This window comes from Paramormyrops kingsleyae, chromosome 22, assembly GCF_048594095.1.
Source record: "Paramormyrops kingsleyae isolate MSU_618 chromosome 22, PKINGS_0.4, whole genome shotgun sequence".
NCBI lineage: Eukaryota > Metazoa > Chordata > Actinopteri > Osteoglossiformes > Mormyridae > Paramormyrops > Paramormyrops kingsleyae.
The window spans coordinates 18,622,392-18,638,411 of record NC_132818.1 but is presented as its reverse complement, the minus strand read 5'-3'; the positions used below and the strand labels follow the sequence as shown (position 1 = coordinate 18,638,411).

General features: G+C 46.7%; 1 protein-coding gene across 10 annotated transcripts in view; it reads left to right on the top strand.

The window, feature by feature from the left end:
- The window catches only part of LOC111855994 (supervillin-like), a 35,940-nt gene that overhangs the window by 7,839 nt on the left and 12,081 nt on the right, over positions 1-16,020 (top strand). For 3 of the 10 annotated variants that reach the window (XR_002841015.2, XM_023835566.2, XM_023835569.2), the window contains exons 2-15: positions 2,199-2,645; positions 3,451-3,609; positions 4,350-4,523; positions 5,007-5,041; positions 5,723-5,784; positions 7,116-7,246; positions 9,056-9,293; positions 9,725-10,293; positions 10,754-10,862; positions 11,961-12,008; positions 12,321-12,389; positions 13,742-13,816; positions 14,658-14,805; positions 15,498-15,681. Coding sequence is in view for 9 of the 10 variants with exons in the window: in XM_023835566.2 (XP_023691334.2) it covers positions 2,362-2,645; positions 3,451-3,609; positions 4,350-4,523; positions 5,007-5,041; positions 5,723-5,784; positions 7,116-7,246; positions 9,056-9,293; positions 9,725-10,293; positions 10,754-10,862; positions 11,961-12,008; positions 12,321-12,389; positions 13,742-13,816; positions 14,658-14,805; positions 15,498-15,681 (2,285 nt within the window). In the remaining variant the exon portion in view is untranslated. Of the gene's footprint in view, positions 1-2,198; positions 2,646-3,061; positions 3,115-3,450; positions 3,610-4,349; positions 4,524-5,006; positions 5,042-5,722; positions 5,785-7,115; positions 7,247-9,055; positions 9,294-9,724; positions 10,294-10,753; positions 10,863-11,960; positions 12,009-12,320; positions 12,390-13,741; positions 13,817-14,657; positions 14,806-15,497; positions 15,682-16,020 lie in introns of those variants that run through there. The other 7 variants (XM_023835572.2, XM_023835567.2, XM_023835570.2 and 4 more) reach the window with 7 other exon arrangements.

Below are 16,020 nucleotides of genomic sequence, written 5' to 3'. Positions count from 1 at the left end.
GTAGCAGATACATGCTGCATCAGATTTAGCCAGAACACCTTACGGCTGATGTATAATGCAGCAGTGCATGATTTAGGACGGCAATTCTCAACCCATGGACCTATGGACCAGCTTAGTCCAGGCAAGTTCTGAAAGGGTCGCGAGGCAGAGTTGGAAATGTAAGCATTTATAAACCAGCAAGATCCTATGCTGATCCAGGATCAGATTTCCCAGCCCCAATCCTAGTATAAACCTATATAAACGGATCTTGGGTCTGCAAATGCTTAGCACAAAACTAGTGAACACTCAAACAATCCAAGAAACCAAACCACAGATATTTAATTTAAAATTGATTGGCACATCCAATCAGATTTGTGCAATAGGCATTGATTGGCATAAATCGCAGAGTGCACTGCGTGCTTGATCACAGCATTAATGAAAACCTGATACTTGATTTTGGGTCGCAGCTGAGTTGGCATGGCAGCAATTGGGTCGCGGTGCAAAAAAAGGTTGAGAACCACTTATTTAGGGGGTTAGTTTCCAAGCTTACTGAAACCCTGCCATCTAGAAGATGCAGATGATAGGCAAGCAGCGCAGCCAAATCTGGCTGATGTGGCCGAGTCAGAATAGGCTTGATGTTGAGGTTAATAAATGGGATTATATTCGTTTGCAGTTGAACTTTGAGACTTTGTGCTCCAAACAGGATATTGCAGCTAAAATTATTGTAGCCACATGTGTTTATTTTGGGTGGTCTGATCTTAGAGTTTAATACCTGCTGCTTAAACTGCATGTTTAATCAGCAGGTATCAGGCTTGTAACGTGAATGTCCCAGGCAGTTAACATGAATAACTGTCGGGCGATTTCAGCGCTACGGGTGGAACATTTGGACTAATAGTTTGGCGTATAGAACGCCTCACAGCATGGACCGGCTTAGCATCGATGAGTCATTTTGCATATCTTTTCATGTAATCTCTTGGGTAGAATATAGACAAATCCTCAAAATTCATATTTTAATTTACATGTTAGAATTACGTGGCATTTTATCAGTGTTACAGATGTGACATTACATGGACCTTTGCATGGAATATTCGGCAGTAGCATGAGGTAAAACGTGGTCAGGATTGCAGTGATGTTGCACTGCTTTTGCGTTTTACGTCTCTGGCTTAGGTGTTTGTCACCCGTCTGATATATAGATAGATTTGGCAGTAACAGCTGAAATGAACCGGAGTGCTTCGCTTGACCTGCTGTGTGAGGCCTGCCCTCAGAAAGGTCAGCCAGGTCGGTTTGTGTCTTTCTGATGCAGGGGCTGGCATGGGATCGATGGCCCTTCAGTTTATGACTTGGTTTTGCGCAAGAACGCCTTCCTGTCAGTCTTTCTTTAGCTGCGAAAAGAAATGGCAGAGACAGTGCTATATTTTTAGGCTGATGCGCGGTCCGGCAGGTGGTGGGGGTCACGGCAGTCCGGGGAGTGGACACCCCCCACTGTGGAGGGTCTGCCTGTTATTTGGGGAATGACAGTCAGCCAGATGTGGCATGCTGACCTGTGCTTGGCATGTCTGGAGGTTTCATATTAAAAACAAACAAGCTATGCCTCTGTGGGGGGGGGGGGGGCGTTCAGCAGCTGGAAAAGTGAGCTTATATACTGGAATCAAAGAATTTATGGGGACTGGGACTGGTTGCTGCATGTTCGATCTCATAGACATGTCGCAAAAACTTTTATTGTAAAAACAGTATAAGATTAGAAAATATTATCAATACTGTCTATCCTTACCTATCTGCAGCTGATATGGGGGGGGGGGCAGGTCACTGCTGGCAGAGTGTAGCTGAAGTCAGGCAGTAAAATGTGACTCGAACCCGGGTCCCAGAGGTGTGAGTGCTAACCAGTGCACCACCATGCCACTTCTGTCTCAGAATCAAAAAACTAACTATTCCAAATGGAATTGTGCAAATGCTTGCATGGTTCATTTTTGTATGAAACAATTTAAATACTAATTAAGAGAGAACCTATGAACTGAAGCATATAGAAGTGGACATTTAAACTAGTCCTCTTCCTGTGCTTCTGAGTTCATTTTTTCATGGTAAGGTTGACTTTTGCATGAAATTGCCGTACTACAAATAATACTATTAGTAGTTCAACTAAATGCTATCAGCAGCAGTAATGTTTATTGCGGCTGCTGAGCCCAGATAGATCAGCTAAAAATCCTCTTCTGTTTTGTCAGCTGTGGGATGGTATCTGTGCTGTGATCGAGGTGACCCAGGACTACAGAGCTCCACTGGACCTAGACTGAGACCTCGTGACCTAGCAGGATTTTGTTAGATGCCCGGCCACTGAGGGGCGCCATTGAGAGCACGAGGGAGAAGCAGGGGGGCAGTACCGGCGTGATGGAAGCCGCGGTTCTGGAGTCCAAGGCCGTGCGGATCGCCCGCTACAAGGCGGAGCGGCGGAGGCAGCTGGCGGAACAGTACGGCATCATCGAGGAGCTGCCACCCAAGCATGTGAGGAGGGAAGCCGGCGAGGTCCCGGAGACGACCGGCACTGGAACTGACAGCCCAGGCAGGCTCGATGGGGGCAGAGCTGCCCTGGATGATTCAGAACCCCTGGTGGAGGAAGCGTACACCCCAAATATTTCCAATGGAAACCATACCATTGGGGGAGTGGCTAGCAGGTGAGCACCGCCCACAGTCAGCGGTCATGGGTCAGGGGTCGGTAGTGGCAGCCTTTGGAATCTTCATTTCCAGTTTCGGAACAATACAGTACCAGCCAAAAGTTTGGAACTCCAACTGAAAACCATTTTTTGTTCAAAAACATAATGAGCCTCAGCACCCCCACAATCCGCCGACCTAAACCCTACAGAGCTGCTTTGGGATGAGTTGGATCGAAGAGTAAGAGCAGGGAGCCAACCTGTGCCCAAACCTTGTGGAAACTCCTTCAGGACTGTAGGAGAAGCATCCCAGGTGGCTACATCTGCAAGCTGACTGAAAGAATTTCAAGTTTGTAATGCTATCCTCAAACCCAAAGCGGGCTGTCTGGAAGAGTCTAAAATTTGAGAAAATATTGAGACGTTGAACAATTGTCTTGGTCATTGCAATATTTGATATGTATTACTTCATTTCCTCAAGGCCTTTTACTATAAGGTGAATAACATAGCTAAAATAGAAAGAAATGCTTTAAAATACATTCATAATGCCTTGTAATGGTCAGTGTAAGCATTAAGGATACTTTGTGCTGCATTATCAAGGTATCTATAGTACATTATAGATGAGAACTTCATAGGACATTCATAATGCATAATAAACATGGCTATAATGTGTTTTTATAGTTATACCCATGTTTATAATACTTTATGAACGTATTATAATGCATTATGAAGGTATGTATTATACTGCTTTAAGTAAAGTGTTACTGTCATTCCTTCAAGCCTTATTCCATCTCTCACCTCCTGCCCCCCCCCCCCCCCCCCACTTCTGCAGGGAGGTGTCTGATGGCTCCGGCGGCCCGCATGACAGTGGAAACCGCTCGCCGGAACCTCTGGCCGGTCACGTGCCGCAGCTGCAGACGCGGGTGTCCGTGGGCCACCTGAGGAGCACGCTGATGCAGCAGACCCGCGGCAGGATCCCGGGCCACAGCATGTAGGTGTTACCTTGCTCCGACACTAGGGGGTGCCAGTGCAAGTTTCAAGACATCAAGGTCACTCAGCCACGAACCTGAGGGGTGTACTACAGAAGGGGTGTTGTCAGTTAACACTGGGTATATAAAAGCTGCTTTATAGTTTACCCCACTGATCTACTGTTTTACCACACAAGCACATTTTGCTTACTTATGAAGATTATGGGCTTGTAATAAATACAAGTACTTACTGTAAATCAGTATTTTTATTGTAAATTTGTAGAAAATTTGATCCATTTTACAATAAGGCAGTTCAAATCTATAGTCAGCTTGCGTAAAATTTGGTCTCTTTCTGTTAAATCAGTCAGTTATAGCTGTACATGATAATGAACAACTGTGGTGGACTTGGTGTCTTTATTTTAGATCTACTCTCTGAAACTCTCTCTGAATAATTTTTTTACTTGTTGACACTGACAGTCCTGGTGTTGCAGTTCTATGTATACCCATGATGGCCTGTAGGTGGTGCTGTATGCGGATCCTGCAGTTCTATGTATACCCATGATGGCCTGTAGGTGGTGCTGTATGCGGATCCTGCAGTTCTATGTATACCCATGATGGCCTGTAGGTGGTGCTGTATGCGGATCCTGCAGTTCTATGTATACCCATGATGGCCTGTAGGTGGTGCTGTATGCGGATCCTGGAGATTTATGATCCTCCCACTCTCCCGTTCCTCCTTGTTGTCCTCCTATGGCCTCGTGGGCAGGAGCGCGGATGGTGGTTGTGTCTCCTCCTCCCTTGACCTGGCCGCGAAGCCCGGGTCCGAGGGGAGGCGCCGCCCTCGGCGATACCTCCCAGAGGGTGACGGCGTGGGCCGCAAGACCAGCGAACGCTTCCGGACCCAGCCGGTCACGGCCGGCGAGATGCAGGACAGCCGCGGGTACAGAGCCGCCCGGGGAAGGAGTGCCGTGTCATGTGACTAATTTTGAATTGTGTGAACGTGTACTGAAAGAGGGCCTTGCTTGTATCTTTCATTTGCTTTAAATTGACTTTTCAAGTTATACACCTTTGTAGAAATAATATTAGACCATGAGTTTATCTGAAACTACTATACATTACTTCTCATTTTGTGGTGGTCATCTAAAAATACAGCTGATTGGATAAGGCAGTATGTATGGGTCAAATGCCATTGATTTAACCCTGGGGGGGGGCACTTTCAGAGCACCTCAGTCCTTCCGTAGATGTAATGGTGGGATTGTGTCCTCTATCGCCCCCTGCTGCTGGGAAAACCATATTCTGCCAGTGTGCCTGGGAATCCATGGTGCTGAGAGCAGCATGTATCACAGAGCCGGTGCCAAAAAGCCCAGGGTGTCACGGTAACGCTGGCTGACTCCTTATTATTTTCATCTTATTCCCATTTCAGCTCTTTGGAGATCGACAAGCTGGAAAATGTGGGAGGTGAGTCCTCTAATCAGAGGGGTGTCGGGGTTTTTCTGTCTAATGTACTGCTTTCGGTCTTTGTGATGCGCCGTGTTCCTGGTTCCTGGTTAAAATGGCTGACTGGGTGGGCCTTGGAGAGACCCCTCCAACCCCAAAAAATGTCCCTGTGGGCTTTTATGTCCCTCCCAGTTTACTAGCTACCAGAGACAGCAGCTAAGCTAATCGGTGTCCCAAAATTCTTCGTTGTGTGTGCGCAGGCGTGTCCTGCGATGGACTGGTACCTGTCACTGGTGTTCCCCTCCTTTGTACCCTATGCTGCCTGGGATACCCAGTGGTGGACTTGTAGCAATATTTTAGTGATGGCCGAACGAAGCTTCATGAACCATTTGCTGTATTTTCTGACATCACTAGATGGTGCTCTTGGCTTGCTTTGGGCCCTTGTATGAACATAGAGCACCATCTAGTGGAGTCAGAAAATACAGCTTCATTTGGCCATCATTATGATATTTCAATTGGAATGGTGGGGGGGTCAAATCTTTGTGGAAGGGGGGCTGCCTGATGTTAAAATCTGGCAAGCACACTGGGTGTAGGGTCTCGTACATTTACCTTTATGTGACTGAAATTGCACAAAACGTGTATACAAGTCTGATATTTCAGTGCTTGCAGGTCATAACGACTGTTTTCCGCTGTTGTTTGCAGCCGATGTGAAATCTGATGACAAAGCCGAGATGAGTGTCGCTGCCAAGATGTCTCTGTTTAAAGTGAGTGCCCCTCCACACCCCCCACCCCGCCACGCCACTTCCTGTCCACTCAAGCCAGCTCTGAAGGTCATAGTTACGGCCAAAGGAAAGATTTATTTGGCATGGATGCTTTTATCCAAAGCGATGTACATTTTTTAAATAAAAAAATTAGTTAAGTAAACTATCAGTGATAGTTGTTCTTTCAGTCCCAGGGCTGCTGCAGTAACCTGCACCCCCCCCCCCCCCCCCCCCGGTCGTCTTCCCTCCCCACCTCCCCTGGCTCCTTGTTGGCCTTGCATTTAACTGTCATTATATGAAATCAGATTTATGTTTTTATTGTGGGGGAAATGGGGCAAAGTTTATGGCCGAGCCCCGTGGTCAGGGTGGGGTGTTGGTATGGGGGCACAGTGTGCTCTGCTGGGGTGCACATTCTGTGGAGTGGTGGGGGGGGGGGGGGTTAGGGTTAGAGGATGAATGACTGAAAAAGGAGATGGGACCAAAAGATAAGCAGGGGTTTGAGTGGAAACCCTCACTACTAGCTAGTTCTGGTAGTCTAGGTGTGATTCTTCCTAATAAGCCCATTCATTGACACTGGCATCGGCAAGGGGTGCTAATTAGTTTCACCCCCCCCCCCCCCCTCCCATGTGTACAAATACGATCACAGACCCTCGCAGTAAAAATGGCTTTAGGGGCCGAGAGTAACGGTACACCCTAAGCTGGTCCATTGCTAAATTTATCTGCCTGTCGCTAAATTGATCTGCCCTGGGGTGATTTTAATACCCCAACCCCTGCCTCTTCTCACTGACATTGCTTAAGTCCTAATGGAAGAGCAGGGAAGTCCAAATGGCCCCCATCTGTGATGCTGGCCCAAGCTCCCCCCTTGGATTACCTGCTACCCTGCTCTGCCACACCAAGTCAGGGCTTTCCAGTCTTCTGTGCCCCTTCACTCTGCCTCTCTGTCCCTGGGGGTGACCTCAGTCACCCTGCTCTGGGGGAAATCACTCTTCAGGACGTCCCAGGTATCAGGGTTTTAAATTAGGAAAATAAAACAGAATGACATGGTTTAGCCAAAACATTCTTACACTCGGTACTAATACCCGTATCGGTTTGAAGGTCTTGAGGTTTCCCTGAGCGGGATCTGGTTTATTTATAGCATGTGCACCTATTAATGAACTTGGATGTATGACCTGAATGTGGCAGGTTCTGGCTGAGCAATCAGAATCCCCTCTAAGGCAGTTTTTAGTATAATAATGATAATAATTAATAACCGAGCAGAGTGTTAATTTCAGTTAGTCAGGGCGGGATGGCGACCGTGACTGCAGTGTCGGTGCCGTGGATTTGCATCTCCGTAGGAGCTGGAGAAGACGGCTGACGCTGAGAGCGGCTTCATTCCGCGGCCTCAGGAGCGCCGGGCTCGCCGTGCGGCCGGACAGAGGGCGCTGACGCAGCTGGTCACCGGCGCGGATGTGGCAGAGGCCGCCAGGTGGGTGCGGGTCACGTGGAGGGACCTGCTACTGACCGGTCCTATAATGTGTGGCACGCTTGCGTTTTGGTCGATTGTTTTAGTAGGCCGGTTAATTCACAACATAGTAATCAGAAGAAATTATATTCAAACTTTAAGGAATTAGCCCTGTTATTGCAAATAGAGCAATATTTTCAAATATTTTTAGGAGCATGGATTGCACTAGGCTGTCACACACATTTTCACTTACAGAAGAAGAATCTGCTGTGTGCCTCACTTGTTGAAGCCCTTTGTCATTTAAGCACATTTTATGTCATTTCATTTTATTAGGCAGTCAGTGCCTGAAATGACAGAAGAAATGTTATCAGAAATCAGAGATCTGTAGAGCGGAAGGTAGATGCATTAGATGCTTCCTGAGATTCACATTTTGTCACCATTAGCATGATCATCATCAGTACTAATTATTTGTTTTTGAATCCGTGGCATTCAGTTGTCTGGCAGGTTGTCATGGCGATTGTTCCCAGGGCCTGTGATAGGTGTTGCAGGTGTCTCTGCTTTGCCGATTTCCACTACAATCGCTTCATCCAGGCTCCAGCCAAGCATAGACGGGCAGCTCGCGGGCCTGGAACTGCTCGTAATCGTCCTCCGCTTTACACCTCCGCTTGGCCCTCTGTTCCCGTGTGGTCCGCCTGTGCGTTGGGCAGAATTCCGACAACCTCCACGCCTTAAGCGGCCACAAGCGGCCAAGCCCTCGGCATTATGGCAGCAGCCGATACAAATGCGGCGAGCTGCTAATTAAAGAAGTGACGTGGGGCGACAGCCGCCCGGTTCGCAGTGCGGAGCAGGTGTGTGTGAGGGTAGCCAAATGGCCCTTTGGGGACATGGTACAGCGATGGCCCTCTGGGGTCCTGGAGTTCCGTGCAGCTGCGGTGCAGACGCCTGATTGTAAATTACGTCCTTCCCTGCACCTGTGCTCCGGCGTGCCCTTGCACTCCCAATTTGTCCCTTCAACAATGCCAGTTTCCCTCCGGCCTGCTCTATAAGCACTCGATGCCTAATTTCAGTTTTTTTTGCTTTTCCATTTTCCATGTATTATTATTATTATTGTAATAATAATAAGTATTTATCTATCTATTGACTCTACAACAGTCTTTTTCAGGATGTTTTATTTCTGTATGGTGTACTTCTAAATTTCCACCCTGTTTCCTTGTTGTACTGTCTTTGGGTTTTCCTATCTAATGTACTGCTTTCGGTCTTTGCGATGCGCCATGACAGCACGGCTGAAAACATTCCTGGTTAAAATGGCTGCCTTGGCGAGAACCTTTATATCCCAAAAATGTCCCTGTGGGCTTTTCCACAGTTATACTGTCAGTCAGCCTCTGTAAATAACTTAGGATTTATGCTTGTTTGCAGGCACTTTGTTTATTTGGCACTATATATATATATATCCATCTGTGCGCACCATTCTCGCTGCTGGGCACAGCAGAATTTCCCATTGGGATCAGTAAAATCCAGCTTAATCTTAACTGGAAATAATACATAGAAATTAGCAGAGAATATGCCTAATTTGCATAAAAGTATTAAGAGCATTATCCAACCATCTGTTTGCTGTAATCCGATACCGGGTGGCAGGGAGCCTAGCCCATGTCAAGACACACACCTACGCTCTGTGGGCAATTTGTGGACATTAAGCAAACCCTGAAAAGTCAGGCAATAGTGCTGAACGCTGAACCACCTGTTATGTTTATATGCCGAATTTGTATTTTTAGCCCTGATGAGTTGTATATCATAAGTTAATTTAACATTAAAACTTAAAAATTCATTTCCAAGTCTCTCCAAGGCAGCAGCCCTGGAAGAAGTCGCAAGCAAGGGGGCCGGTCAGGAAGAGCAGCTGCCCGAAGAAGAGGACGAAAGCTCCAAGCTCTCCATGAGCGAGAAGCTGGCCCTTTTCACCAAGCTGGCCCAGCCGGCAGACAAGGCCAGCCCCGCACCTGGCGTGCCGGAGAGACGGCGCCAGAAGGGGGCGCGCTATCGCACGCAACCCATCACCCTTGACGAGGTGGACCTGGTGGGTGCGAGCTTTCCCTCGGAGTAGAAATGGGAACACAGAGATGAGAGATGATCACTCACAAACCAACATAACTGCAGTTAATGTTATGGTACCAGTCGAAAATAGCCAGAGGAGAAAGCAGGAGAGGAAGAAACATCTACTAATGATACCTACTAATGGAGAAGAGAGACCTCTGGGAGTCCAAACCTAATTGGCTGTCCAGCTTCCTTGGGCATCCTAGCCTTGTACAATGTGGTGCATGTGTTGTAGGTTCCTCTTATATGTGTGATTTGTGAGTACAGGCACTTGCAGAGAAGTGCTTCCTCAAATATCCATTCCCTGGCTTGACTATGGAGACCCCTAGAGGATAGGAATGGAATTGCTATTAAATGGCAGCCCTACTGTGAAATTTGAAATATTAATAAATTGGGTTTAAATCTTTCCAACAGCTTCAGAAAAGTCCCTTTAGGTTGCCTCCCCTGCACCTTTCCAGCCAGCTCTCTGATAGGCAGCAGGCCCTGTCCATCAACCTGAAGCCCAGTGAGATTCGTGAACATTTGCCCTTGCCCAGTGAGCAACCTGAAGAGCCCTGTCCACCATTGGAGGAATCCATAAATCAGCAGAAATCAGAGTCACTGGAAATAAAGGGAATCTTGAAAAAAATTGGGGAGACTGCGTCCTCAGTCTGCTGCGTGGTTCTCCAAGAACAGTTGAAGGCAGAAGCTGAAATCGACCAGCAGAGGGTGCCAGAGATGTCGACGCAGGATCGAGGAACAGAGGAACTGAAGGAAGAGAGAGCAGGGCAGGGTGCAGGAAATGGGGCTGGAACTCACACTGCTCTAAGGGACAGTGGAAAAAGGTTGACAAATACCACTGTACCAGCATCTACCGCCCCCTGGAGGCAGAGGGGAGGATCTGCGGTTTCCAGTTCAAGGGAACATGTGAGAACCACCTTGTCCAGTCAGAGGGGAGTGAACAATAATATTGAAGGCAGCCCAAGGGACTCCGACAGAGACAGGTATTGACATGAAGCCAGGTTTTAGGGATCACTATTCCCTTTCTGTGGGGCCATCTTTTATGTGTGTGGCATTTTTTTAAACTGGATTTTAGTGATGGACAGATCGAAGTGTTTACAAGACATGCAACTAGGTGAATTAGTGTTTTCTTAGTTGCTCCGTGTATGATTGTGTGTGTCAGTGTGTGTGTTCTGGCCAGGATGTCTCCTGCCTAGCGCCCCCTGCTGCCTAAAAGAGGCTTCAGCATCACATTGACCCTGTACTGGATAAGTGGTTGGAAGCTGGATAGAAGGAAGTCAAACATATTGTTTCTTAACTTAAGTCATGTTGACCTTGGGGAATGATTAACTACCCTATAGGCTGAGGTGGACATCCCTAAAAAGACTCAGGAACTGAGCGCGTCCATGATAGCCTCTGTTTGCGTTTTCCCTTCCCCATTGAGTGTCTCTGTCCCTCGACCAGGCTGACAGACCGTAAGGAAGGGGAACTGAGAGAGGGTGACGTCGAGAAACAGGCCCCACCGTCTCCGACTCAATGCTGCCTGGAGGCTGACAATGCCCGGGCGCCGAAGGTGGGTTTGTGGTGCGTGCAGTTTGGCGGAGGAGTGCGCTTTCTGCCTGTGCATTTTCGAGGAGGGGGGAGGAGAGCTGGGGGCCTCAGAATGGGAAGGTTCAGCAAGAAAGATTTTTATTCACAAAAAAATCCACCAAACATCAATAGCTCTTTAATGTCAATAATCAAAACAGACAGAACAGAGATTTGTGTACATATAGAGGATTAGCTTCTGTTTCCCTGCTGCTATACTGTAGACCGGCTGGCTTTTATTCCGTCTGCTTATCTCTGATTGGAGCTGGTCAACATTAACTGGTACGGGGGAGCTGGTGCTAAACCAGTCAGTGTCGGGCAGTTCTGGAGAACTGAACCCTGGTCTGTGGTTTATTACCTTTCACTGGATCCCAACAGTCAGTGTAAATATTCCAAAATATGGGAGAAGTGAATCTCTGGTGTAATTTGCTGACTTCACGCTGCTCGTCGACTTTCATGATGAGGTTTCTGGCTCCCCGTCTCTTTCACTTTGACTGTTTACGCAGTGAACAATGCATTCATTCAGAGCCTGATTGTCCAGATTGCAGAGAACCAAGAGCAGGAGACTTGGATCCCGTCCCAGCAGCGGACATCCACTATAGGATACCAGTCAAAAACTCTAGTAGCGATTTAGACATGACATCAGATAACTGGCATCCCATCCAGGGTGTGCCCCACCCGCCGTGTACCTGACCAGGAAATGCAGTTTGAAGATGGCATTGGGTCGGGACTGCCGGAGGAAACCTGCATGAACTTCACATAGACAGACCCAGAGATGAGATTTAAACCCAACCCCAACCTCAGAGCTGTAAGAAACACCATGTTTCACAGCATCTATTGCTCTAGCTGAATATATTATGCTCAGGTTCTGTGTTTCTTTAACGTTAGTGGCCGGTATTGCTGTGCTTGTAATGACGCCCCCACCCCCATCTTACAGGGTGATTCTGGCATGATGGTGGGGAATTTGCCAAGTAGACTGCTGCTGTGATGTTTCACACCCGCAGTGTCTTCCTCTATGGTTTACCCTCTCCTTGCTCCTTATTCCTGCTATTTTCTCTGTCTCTCTCCATGCTGCCCCCTGTAGGCTGACAGTGATATTGCCAGTGATTCCCCTGGCTCCGCCCTTTGCTGGGTAAGATTGTGATTTGGTCAGTCTTTACAGGTAGCATGCATCAAAAACCAGTATGAGCCCTTTTCCATGCTTTGGTGTTACTCGCGCTCAGTTGTTGGTTTTACAGGCTCTGTAGTAATCCATATATATTTTTTCTTTATTTTAGAGGCATCGTTTTTGAATAAATATCTGTTTTTATTAACATTCACATCTCCTCAGTCCTACACACGACCCTATAGGACCACACTGCCCCCAGCTCAGTGGCGGAGATGGGGGGTGGTTACGTCTAACCAATAACCTGCCCCCACCCTCCCCTGTACCTGTCCATCCCAGGAACCTGTCCTCTCCTCCATCTTCACATCCGCTAACAGCACATCGCAGTATGTGATCCGTTACAACGAGGTGAGTGTGTGTGTGCGTGTGTGTATGAAGGGTGTGAATGTCAAGGCATGCTTAAACACGTGAGCATGCGTACAACATGCATGCACAAAACATAGAACAGATAGTATGTGTTTGTGTTAGAGATGCATGACGTATCAGTTAACATATCGGTATCGCTGAAAATCAAGACGTCGGCATTGGTCTGTGTCTACAAGATGATGATGATGTAAGCGGATCCTTCCTTCCAGGGACATCAACGCTCCCTGCATGTGCATGGGCTGGGAGGTGCTCCCACTGTGGGTTTCCTTCAAGGAGGGTCTGCATACACCTCCTATCGAAGTCAGCAGAGGGGCGCCCCCTGGAGGCCGACAGACCACAAAGCAGCCCACACAGATTCCACCCACGGCTAATGAAGCTTGCTGGATATTTATAGACGTGTAACATGTATATGATGCCTTTATGGAATTAAGCCCTGCGGGGCCTCGAAGTGCATTTGAGAAACACTAACTTATTCTGATTCACAGTCATTAGCATAATTATGCTCCTGGAATGGAAATCAGATGGCTTCCAGCGGTATAAATTGAGAGTTAAGTACTTTTTCCTGACACTTTTATTGTAAATAATCCGCAAATAATTTTGCGGGCTTCACGCACCGCTGGATAAATACCAAAGATCTTTTGTCTTTATTTTTGTTTTTTTAACTTTTGTAATTGCACCCCCAACCCTCCTTGGGATTTTATCCTTCAGCTGAACTGTACCACACTAACGGGCGGATGTTTTATTGTGACGGTGAGGTAAACGACCTGTTGACGAGGCCCCCTGGGGGTGGAGACATGGGGGGGGGGGAAGGAGGTGTGCTTAGGGGTTGGAGGTCAGCCGTGAGGAGGCAGCAGCAGGGGGCTGGCCTGTGGGCCACACCTGACGCTTGAACGTAACGATGACTTATTTTGAAATAACCTATGTTTGTTTTTAGAAGGATAACAGCAAAACGAAACACACTTCATTGCAAATGCCGCCTCTGTGTTGTAGTATTTCATACACAGACACACTATTGAATGGTTGTTTTTTGCCGTTTAAACTAATTATGTATCGTTGGGTCACTGTTTACCTTCCATGATCCATTCAGACTTCAGGTAACAGGATGTTTTGCCTGATACCCTCCGCTGATCCCTCCTCTTCCTCTTTCTCTCTGCTTGAACTGATTTCTGCTACTTTTTGGTAATATGGCCGCAGGCGTGAAATGAATGTTGTTTTTCCCCCGCTGTTCTAAACACCCCTGTGACCCTGTACTGGACGTGTGATCGGAAGACGGACGCTATCGACCAGGGTCTTTCTGTTCAGCTTCTCTCTTTTTTCCTGTCTGCTTTTTCCAGACCACCCATTCCTACGAGGCGCAGGTGGTGACCTCTGCAGGTCCAAAAGACTCCCAAGCTCCCTCGGGGTCAAAGGTGAAGTAAACTCTCTTACACACACACACATACACGCCAGTAGGGTGTGGCTAGATTATGCTGGCTTCCAAAATGCTACCATTAGTAATAAAAGGACCTTAAGCTCAAACGCAAGTTTTTTTTTTTCTTCTAAACAACATTTAGGTGCAAGTTAGTTTCAAATTTGTCATTTGTACAGTACTGTGCAAAAAGTCTTAGGCAGTCATAGAGAATGATGTTTAAAAATCTTCATATTCGTGTAAAACTGTGCCAATATGTCTATTAGCTGGAACATTTTTAAAACGCTCTCCTAAATTCACCCCAGTGTTTCCAGTAATTTCTGACTCAACCACTAGCACATCTACTATGGCTAATCTATACCTCATTGACTTTTTAGACTATTGAAGCTAATTAAGTGAGCTTGTGCAAAAACTGATCAAATACATGGAGAGGTTTGGGTTGTGAAGTGGTGTTTCATCTAGCCGTCCAACAAGGAATCAGTAACTTTTCGAGGCAAAGAAGAAATTGCTGTCGGTTTTTATTGTGTTACTCTTAATATGCATATATTCTTATGTTAAATCGTGTTGATATATAATATAATATAAATTTACTACATAGATAAATAGCTTTAAACATTTCCTTTGACTGCCTACGATTTTTGCACTGCATTTTTACAATGAGGCAATTACATGCTGGCCTCCATCAAAGAGTAACTAAATTGCATTTTAATTATTTTCAGCTATTCGATTAAAGCCATTTTCTCTTAATATAACATTAAAAGATATTGAGGATGAAAATTGCGTATCAGTTTTGAGTCGACTGTTCATTGATACCCACACTGCATGCTAACATGGTGGCACAGCTGCTGTTGACTGCACAGGTTCCTCTACCTGACGTGTCCATGTTGGAGTTTGCACATGGCCTGCAGGAGCAAGAGGAGCATCGCAGGACCAAGGGTGAGGAGACCTCCAGGAGATCCGTGTTGTTCACCGGGCAGACGGACCTGAGAGGTCAGGGCTGTCTGAGTCACTTTATGATAATTGCCGTTCTTCCCGGGGAACAATGTGAAGAAATGACTATAGCTGGCATTGGGTAATGCATAATGAGGTAGAATTATGCTTTTCCATCTAATAATGAACATTGCCAAGCCGTAAGCTGGCATGCAAAATAAGCACAGTCAAAACAAAATTGTTTGGCGTGTCAGAATCGTTTTGGACGGGGTGCACTTTTTGTGGAGCAGATGGTGTCTATAAGCGTTGAGTTGAGTTTGCGTTGAGTTTAATGAGTTTTTAAGGTGATTCGGTTGCTTTGAAATGATTTTAACAACTGCTCTAACTTAAAAGTTTTGTGTCACTCTGGATTCCCACCCATCTAATCCTCCGACTTTGAAGGCAGAGATTGAGATTCAGTGGGAATCCCTTGAGATTCAATTGGTGATCCCTTGAGATTCAATTGGTGATCCCTTGAGATTCAATTGGTGATCCCTTGAGATTCAATGGGAATCCCTTGAGATTCAATTGGTGATCCCTTGAGATTCAATGGGAATCCCTTGAGATTCAGTGGGAATCCCTTGAGATTCAATTGGTGATCCCTTGAGATCCAGTGGGAATCCCTTGAGATACAATTGGTGATCCCTTGAGATTCAATTGGTGATCCCTTGAGATTCAATGGGAATCCCTTGAACACCTTCCCTTCCCATCAGCCACTGGGCACCTGGAGACCTCTATCAAGGTCACTGCAGAGACCGTGAAGGAAGTGATGACTCTGGACAGTCAGGAGACCTTTGGCTGCTTCTACAGTGCTGTGACCACCTCCTCCATGAGCTCCAGTGTCTCTGTCAGCAACGAGCAAGACTTTGGTGCCATCTTTCAGTCTGACACGCCAAAGTATGTCTGTAGATTGTGCCCTATGATTTTCACCCTTGATTTGAAGGGACATGCTACTGCCCTACATTTGGGCTTGTGTCAAGGTCTTATGGTGTATCAGTCCTCTGATTGATTTTTTCAGCTCTTCCTGTAGGTTTGTGTTTGTGTGCTGGACACTTTGCTTGTGCCTTGATCCGACATCATTACTGATGCTCTTCCTTGTGTGGCGTCAATGTACTTCACCCACACCTTTATAACCAAGGACCAACCACTGACCTTTCATATCAGAGTGAACTTTTTGCACCATTTATGAAACCCTGGTCTATTAAACTTCAGAGGATTTGCTAAATCATTTTCCTC